Source organism: Lontra canadensis, unplaced genomic scaffold, assembly GCF_010015895.1.
Source record: "Lontra canadensis isolate GAN:19392208 unplaced genomic scaffold, GSC_riverotter_1.0 scaffold41, whole genome shotgun sequence".
NCBI classification, from domain to species: domain Eukaryota; kingdom Metazoa; phylum Chordata; class Mammalia; order Carnivora; family Mustelidae; genus Lontra; species Lontra canadensis.
This window is the reverse complement of record NW_022631035.1, coordinates 2,185,454-2,193,000: the sequence shown is the minus strand read 5'-3', so window position 1 is coordinate 2,193,000 and position 7,547 is coordinate 2,185,454. Positions and strand designations below refer to the sequence as shown.

The 7,547-nt window shown below is 62.2% G+C and overlaps 1 protein-coding gene across 1 annotated transcript; it reads right to left on the bottom strand.

Annotated features, from left to right (window-relative positions):
* Positions 1–927: 927 nt before the first annotated feature.
* Positions 928–7,477, bottom strand: SGSH (N-sulfoglucosamine sulfohydrolase). The gene is made up of 8 exons (XM_032870435.1): positions 7,353–7,477; positions 6,294–6,454; positions 4,834–4,939; positions 4,436–4,586; positions 3,954–4,110; positions 3,502–3,583; positions 2,319–2,522; positions 928–1,523 (listed from the first exon to the last, which is right to left on the bottom strand). The coding sequence occupies exons 1-8, from the start codon at positions 7,447–7,449 to the stop codon at positions 964–966; spliced, it is 1,518 nt and encodes a 505-aa protein (XP_032726326.1). The 5' UTR covers positions 7,450–7,477; the 3' UTR covers positions 928–963.
* Positions 7,478–7,547: the final 70 nt, after the last annotated feature.

Here is a 7,547-nt window from a genome sequence, read left to right as displayed (position 1 = left end):
CCCTGGCCTTGCCCCCCACTGTAGCAGACTGACCACCATTTTGGCAGCGGCGCCCCTGAACCCGAGTGCCCCAGAAGCTGCTCTGGGATTGAGGCAGGCAGGACCGTAAATAAGCCAGAAAATGACCTTGTGCGTGTTTTACTGAAATACAAAGCTTTGCAGCACCGGGCACTGTGGCTCTCCGTCCATGCCCCCAGGGTGGACTTGTGGGGGAGGGGAGGGCAGAAGCCCACCCACTCAAGGGAAAAAGACCCCGAGCTCTAGGCTCTCCAGGGAGAGTTTCTGCGTCCAGGGACAGCAGGGGGACGCCGGGCAGGGCTGGAGCATCAATGAGCAACATTCGTGCCACAGCCCCATGTCCAACCGGACAGAGCCGGCCCGAGCCAGAGGACAGGCTCTTCAGCCTCGGACATCCAAAAAGAAGGACAAGCTTGGCTTAGACCACAGACTGAAACCGGGTGTGCAGGGAGCCCACCAGGAATCAGTGGCCTCGTGGAAACCCAGCCAAGGTCAGGAACTTGACCGAGGGGCAAAGCAAAACAAGCCCCAGGCTTGGTCTCAGGTTTTTTCAAAACCAGAGATTGATAAAAGGCAGATACTGTGTCCCGACACGGAGTGTAGTCTGAACCTTCCTGCCACCCACGCGATACCCGGATGCCCCGTCTCCTCTTAGGCAAAGGATACAAGAACATGTGGGGGCCCCAAGGAGGGAAGAGGACCTCAAGCCCCAGGTCCCAACCCGATCACGACCATCCTCACCTGTCACAGACGGGGGGCCCCGCCCTGTTCCTGGATCCCCTGGAATTCCCGTGCTGAGACCCGGCTCAGACACAAGGAAAGCAGTGTCCCCTGTCACGGGGGGACGAAGGGCCAGGGCACACTCTCTCCCCTCCAGGCAGCGGCTGAATGACACCAGCATCAGGGCCCGGTCTGGGACAGCCACCCATGTGCCCCCAAGGATGCTCACAGCTCGTTGTGGAGGGGACGGCACTGGGGGGAGAGCCTCTCCTCCAGAACCCCGTCAGGTGCGCACACCCAGGGGTCATGGGTCTCCCACTGCCACTTAGCCAGCTGGGTCCGCAGCAGTTCAAGGACCTGCGCGTAGCGGGGGTCGGCAGCCAGGTTCCGGGTCTCGTGGGGGTCCTGGCTCCTGTCATACAACTCCCAGCGCTCCCGGTAGTAGTAACGGTGGAGGTCCTTATACCAGCCCGTGGGGCGGCCGGCCACAGTGCGATTCAGGAGGTCCTGAAAGGTGGGCGACACGTAGAAGTCCTGGTCGATGGGAAAGGGCATCTTGAAGTTGAGGTTGTGCACGAGGCGGAAGGTCCGGTGGTGCACGGAGCGCATGGGGTAGGCCATGGTGACCTCGTGGTGGCTCTGGCTGCCGAAGACAGTGTTCCAGAGCGGCTCTGCGTCCAGCGCCGGCAGGAGGGACCGGCCAGTGAGCCGCACAGGCTTTGATCCAAAGATGGCATAGCTCGGGTAAGGGATGGAGAACCAGTCCAAGACGGTGGGCGTGAGATCTGGAGAGAAGGTTGTGTCTCAGCATGGTGGCCCTCCAGCCCCCAAGCCGCTCTGGCTCCCAAGCCATTCTGTAATGCCGGTGGGTCGCCTCGCACATGGGATCACCAACAGGGAGGAGCTGCACTAGGTCCCACACCTGGCACGGTCATCTTGGCCCTCTAGGACACAGTGCCTTTAACAAGAGGCCCCCCACCTGGCGATATTTAGGATCATACCAGAATCCTCCGGATCAGTAAGGAAGCCCCCATGGGGGGTGGGGGGCTCATGGATTCCTGCCCTGTGCTGTGGCCACAGTACTCCCGATTTGTGCTTTGGAGACAAAGGGAGATGTGGGCCCTGTTGCCCTGACCCCTCAAAGTGGAGGTGGCGTGGGGCCTGCAGCATCAGTATCACCCAGGGAACTTGTCAGAAATGTGAATTCTCAGGCCCCACCCCAAATCCACAGTGTCTGACACTCTGGGGGCGGGGCCTGCCGTACGGGGGGTTAACAAGCTCTGCGTGCGAGTGTGACAGTGTGACGCTCACCTGTGGGCCAGTGGGAGGAGCAACAGCCTCAAAGACCGAGACCCAAGCTAGAATCCTAGCTCGGTGCTCACAAGCTGTGTGATGGTGGGCAATTGCCCTGCCCTCTCTGATCCTCCGGACTGCATCTGTAGAATGGGGTGGCCGTCCCTTCCTTGCCCAGGTGGTGTGGGAACCACGTAAGGCAGCGGTGTGAGCACTGTCCGGATTTGGTGGTGCCCCTGAATTTTCACCTCCCCTCCCCTGCCCCTGCGTGAGCTGCAGAGCCGTACCTAAGAGGCTCACATAGGCCTCGCTGACCTGGCCCCAGCGTTTCGTGTGCTCTGGGGATGACACCAGCAAGGGTTCAGCTGTGCCCGGCCAGTACAGGTTGGTCCTGCCGCTGGGGAAGGGGATCCCGTTGTCGGACGTGAAGATCACTAGGGTGTCATTCAGGACACCTGCTGTGCGCAGCTCCTGGAGCACGAGTCCAACCCCTGGGAGAGCAGAGGGGACAGCAGAGCTCAGCCACAGCCGGGCATGCGGGAATGGGCATGTGCGTGCGCTCACACATTTCCTCCTGCAGCTGCTGGGCCCTGCACCCTTGCCGTCCCACCCAGCACCGTGTCCTGCAGCAGGCCAGGGACGCCGGCCGTCCCTTAGCACATCCACGCCACCCTGTGCAGCCACTACCAGCCGGACGCTGGCTTTGTTTTGTTTTCTGGAATTTCATGCCTGTCCCATGGGGATAACCAGGGCAGTACTGGTGGTGGCTGGAAGACAGGACTCCTATGCCTGCCCCCTCTCTAGGTCACCATCCGCTCATGGCACCAACAGGGATGCTATAAAGGTTCCAACCTCTTGTGGGGGCTGAATGGTGATCCCCACAAAGATAAACCCTCAGGAACCTGTGAACATGACCCCGTTTGAAGAAGGGGTCTTTGCAGATGCTGTCACCAAGGATCTCAAGAAGATCGGCTCGACGTGGCCAGGAGGGCCCTAGATCCCATGACAAGTGTCCTTATAGAAGCAGCACTGAGATCGGGGCACCTGGGTGGCTCAGTGGGTTAAAGCCTCTGCCTTGGGCTCAGGTCATGGGCTAAGGGTCTTGGGATCGAGCCCCGCATTGGGCTCTCTGCTCAGCAGGGAGCCTGCTTCCTCTTCTCTCTCTGCCTGCCTCTGCCTACTTATGACCTCTCTCTCTGCCAAATAAATAAATAAAATCTTAGAAAAAAAAAAAGCAGCAGCACTGAGAGACACGCGAGAGACTGTGTGAAGACGGGCAGAGATGGGAGGGGTGCAGCGAGGAGCCAAGGAACGCCTGGTGCCACCCGACGCTGGAAAGAGGAAGGACTATCCTGTCCCCTAGGGCCTGCGGGGGGGCACAGTCCTGTTGACACTGTGACTTCAGAGCTCTGGTCTGGGACGGGGGCCCACGCTGCAGCATACCCCACTGCCCGGGCTCCTTGAACCCACCTTGGTCCATGCGGCCGATGGTGGTGTACTGAGCGGCCAGGTCAGTTCGAGCTGCGGGAGTGTCCGGGACAAAGTAAGGCACCTGGAGGGGCGTGTGGGTGCGAGGTCAGGGCTACAAACAGGCAGATGGGCTGGGGGGAGGGGTGGACAGTCCTTGAACTGGGGCAGGACACCAGGGAGCCAGCCTTCCTCCCAGGGCCTGAGACCACCCTCCACCAATGCACGCTTGAGCCCAGGACGTCCCTGCTCCTGGACACGTCACTCCACATGCCAACGCCTCTCTCTCCTGGCTCTGCAGATGGGAACCCGGATCCAGTAAGTCATGGAGTCTCCTCTTAAACGTGCTCAAAATCACACACCCGGGGCCAGGGCTGCCAAGCCCTTGGATTTAAGAGACGGAGAAGGAAGGGCACGCAAGCATCTTGGAAATATTGCAAAGGGCTCTCTCCTACCACCACGTCCTGTGGGTCATAGGTCCGCGGGTTCCAGTCTGGGATCCGCCCCATGCCGCGCTCGCCGTTGCCAAACTTCTCACAGAAGGCCCCGTACTGGGGCTGGGAGTGCCCACAGCGGTGGGGGTCATGGAAGGCGACGTAGAGGAAGAAGGGCCTGCCCAGAGAGGGGGGCTTGAGTCCCGAGGTCAGCCGACGGATGTGCCACCTGGCTTTCTACTCTGGAGAGCCCCGACCTTTAGGAGGGCACACCCTGCAGCACTGCTCACTCCTCTGGAGCTGGAAGTCTCCCTGGGATTGTCCGCCTCAACTTCCCCGTGCCTCCTTTCCTTTTAACTTGAGTTTCTGGAAACTTCTCCCCCCTCCCTCGCTCCTCTACCTGGGGCCTCCAAGGATCCCAACTAAAGGCTCTGGGATGTGCATCACAGGTTAACTGCCCAGAGGTCTGGCCGTTCGAGGGAGGGGACGGGGCCTCCTCACACCTGTCATCCCGAGTCTGCAGGAACTTCCGAACCAGCAGCTTAATTCTGGTGATGTTCCGTCCCACCTGGAGGACGGAGTCATTCTCCTCCGTGTACGCAAACTCGAAAGGGTACACCGTCTCGGGCCCTATGTGCTTCTTCCCAATGATGCCTGGAGGTGGGGACACAGGCCTGCCAGAGTCCCTGAGGTATCCCATTGCCCTCTTCCGCCCCCCAAACCCCGTGCCCTGGAGTGGCCTCTATGAGGTCAGCCCAGGCCCTTGTCCGCACAGACCCAGGGCCCAGTGAGAAGGCCCCGGCCGTGGGGTGCTCTGAGGACATGACATGGGGCGGAGGGTAGCTCAGGACCAGGTCTCGCCTGCCGGGGCCCATTCCCACTGTGGCACGAGGCCGCTCACCCGTGCGAACGCCGGCTCGGCCGAGCAGCTGCGGCAGGCTCTGTACCTCGTCGAAGGAGTTGAAGTGGTGGGCGTCCTGGTGCAGGCCGTACATCCCGTTCTGATGCTGCGGGGGGACGCCCCTGAGGCTGGGCCCACGCCGCCCGCTCCTGCTCTCTCAGCCCGCCCCTTCCCAGGCCCCCCTGGAGCCCCCAGAGAGTCCACCGCCTCCCCCAGCCCCACCCGCTTCATGGGACAGCGGCAGGAAACACAAAGCGGGAAAGTGCACCCATGATAACGGGGCGGGGCCTTTATTTTCATCCTGTCTACCTGTACTTCCCAACTCTTTGGTCATGAGCGCACACCACAGTGGGAAGAAAAAGCACCAGACCTCGATTAACTGGATTTTTTACAGAGCCAAAAAAATAGCCGACACAACACAAAGTCAGACTGAAAAAAGACTTAAGGTGAGATGGGGCAGCCCTGTCCTCACTCCTGTGGCCCACGGTGGCCTGAGGAGCCTTCAGGGGACTGGCGGGGGCTGGGCACTGGTCACAGCTTGCCTCTCCACGTGGGCGTTGGACTCGGATGGGGACATACGGGACACAGCAGCTTGCCATGAGACGATGTCATGAGACAACATGACCGGAGGAAGTGCCTGTGTCCCCCCATTCACAGCAACACTATTCATCATCGTCACGGGCAGGAACAACCTAAGTGTCCGGGGACAGATGGACAGGTGCACAACACGGGCCATACCCATACGACAGAACGCAGTCAGCGCTTTCAGCTGTGAGAAGGCAGGACATTCTGTGCTACAGCGTGGGGGGACCCGGAGGGCACCACGCTCAGGGCGGTAAGGCCGTCACAAAAGGACACATACTGCAGAACTCCACTTACATGAGATACTGGAGTGACCAAGTTCAGAGACACGGACAGGGGAGGAGCGGCCGCCAGGGCTGGGGGAGGGGGTGGGGAGCAGTGTTGACGGGCACCCCGCTTCCGTCTGGGAAGATGAGGAAGTTCTGGAGACGTACGGATGGACCACGGCTACACCACAGCGTGATAGAGGGGGGACGCTCACGGAGGAGTAAAAGGGTGAGCTCTGCACTGTGCGTGTCCTAGCACAACACACACGGGGGAAGTGCAGCTCTTCCCGGCACTCGGGCTCCTGAGCGATACCGTAACATGTGTTAACGCTGGGCGAGAGCGTGTCGGACACCTTCCTGCCTTCCTGGGTGCCTTATGTATGAAGTAGGAGCTGGGCCCACCCGTAACGATCCCACGAACAAGGTATTATCATGACCCCATCTAACGGGTGAGACGATCGAGGTGCACAAATAGTGCTCTGCTCACGGTCATACGGAGCAGGGGAGCCAGAGCTCGGGCGGTGGGTAAGAGAACGTGGGCATGTCCCAGCAGAGGTCAGGGAGGGGCGCTCCCTCTCCCATGCCATCCTCCTGCCCCCCTGCGGCCCTCACCTGGGGCAGGCCGGTGAGCAGACTGGCTCGGCTGGGGGAGCAGCTGCTGACAGAGGTGAAGGCATTGCGGAAGGTCAGGCTGCGGCGGGCCAAGGCGTCCAGGTGCGGGGTGCTGATGGCACTGTTGTTGTAGGCGCCACTCTCGAAGCCTCCGTCGTCCGCTGAGGAAGGCAGAGACACTGAGGCCGTGGCAGCCTGGGCCAGGGAAGCCCATGCAAGTGGCATACCCAGGTGGGCATGACCCAAGGCGGCATGACAGCTGCTTGGGATTGATGCCCAGGGGGACGGGACACCCAGAGGACACGGTACTCAGGCAGCCCTGTTAGGAAGTGGGCAGGACTGGGTGGTCCTGGCTCTGCAGCGGCCACAGGAGGACGGGTTTCTGCACCCGTGTCCCCAGCAAGGAGGAGCCGATGGAGTAGGAGAGAACTGTTTTATGCTACCATCAGCGGACGGGCCTGCTTGGAGACCACAAAGTTAATCAGAAAGAATGAGTCTGGCAAAACGCCAGACCTCAAAAGAGGAAAGAGCAGGGCCGTCTTGTGACAGCCGGACCCTGGGCACCGAGTCTCGTGAACAGCAGGGCGCCGGGGGAACTTGTGATTTGGGGGAAGGGCTGCGGTTAGGGGAGAGGGCGGGGCGGGGGGGGGCTGCGCTTTTCAGCCAGAAGATTGGAGCCACAGCACTCCCGGGTCTAGAAACAAACCTGCAGGGCTCCTCCGGGGCAGGGGAGGGGAGCGGGGCGCCCCCGCACGCAGCCGTCCTTGCGGACTTGGGCGCCCGCCCCTCGCCGGCAGCCCCTCTAGGGCTGTACCCCGCTGAGCTCCGGAGAGCCGCCCATGCTCCCGCGCCAGAGGCCCCGCTGAGCTGGGCAGCGTGGGGTGGGGGTCAGGGCGGAGGCCGGACGGGGGTGCTGGAGGTTGGCCGGACCCGCGGTGGGCGAGGCCGCCCCTGCCTCCCTCCCCAAGGCGGCCACGAACGGGCCGGGTCAGCGGGGAGCGCAGGAGCAGACGCGAAGGGGCGCAGGGCTCGCCGGACGGGCGGCGGCGACGCACTCACCGAGGAGCAGCAGCACGTTCCGGGGACGCGCCCGGTGCGAGCGGCAGAGGACCAGGGTCAGCAGCAGCAGCCCGCAGGCCGGCCCTCGGCGGTGCATGGCGGCGGCCCTGGCCCCGCCCCGCCCGCGGTCACGTGCGCGACCGCCCCGCCCCCCGGTGGTCACGCACGAGCCAGGTCCCTCCCTGGGTGATCACG

Bases quoted from the DNA above. Each gene is read 5' to 3' on its own strand.
- SGSH (XM_032870435.1), bottom strand. From the start codon at position 7,449: ATGCACCGCCGAGGGCCGGCCTGCGGGCTGCTGCTGCTGACCCTGGTC. The intron at 4,940-6,293 runs GTGAGGGCCGCA...GTCCCCCCGCAG, and splicing joins TGCTCACCGGCCTGCCCCAG to CATCAGAACGGGATGTACGG. The intron at 1,524-2,318 runs GTACGGCTCTGC...CCTTCTCTCCAG, and splicing joins GGCCTATGTGAGCCTCTTAG to ATCTCACGCCCACCGTCTTG.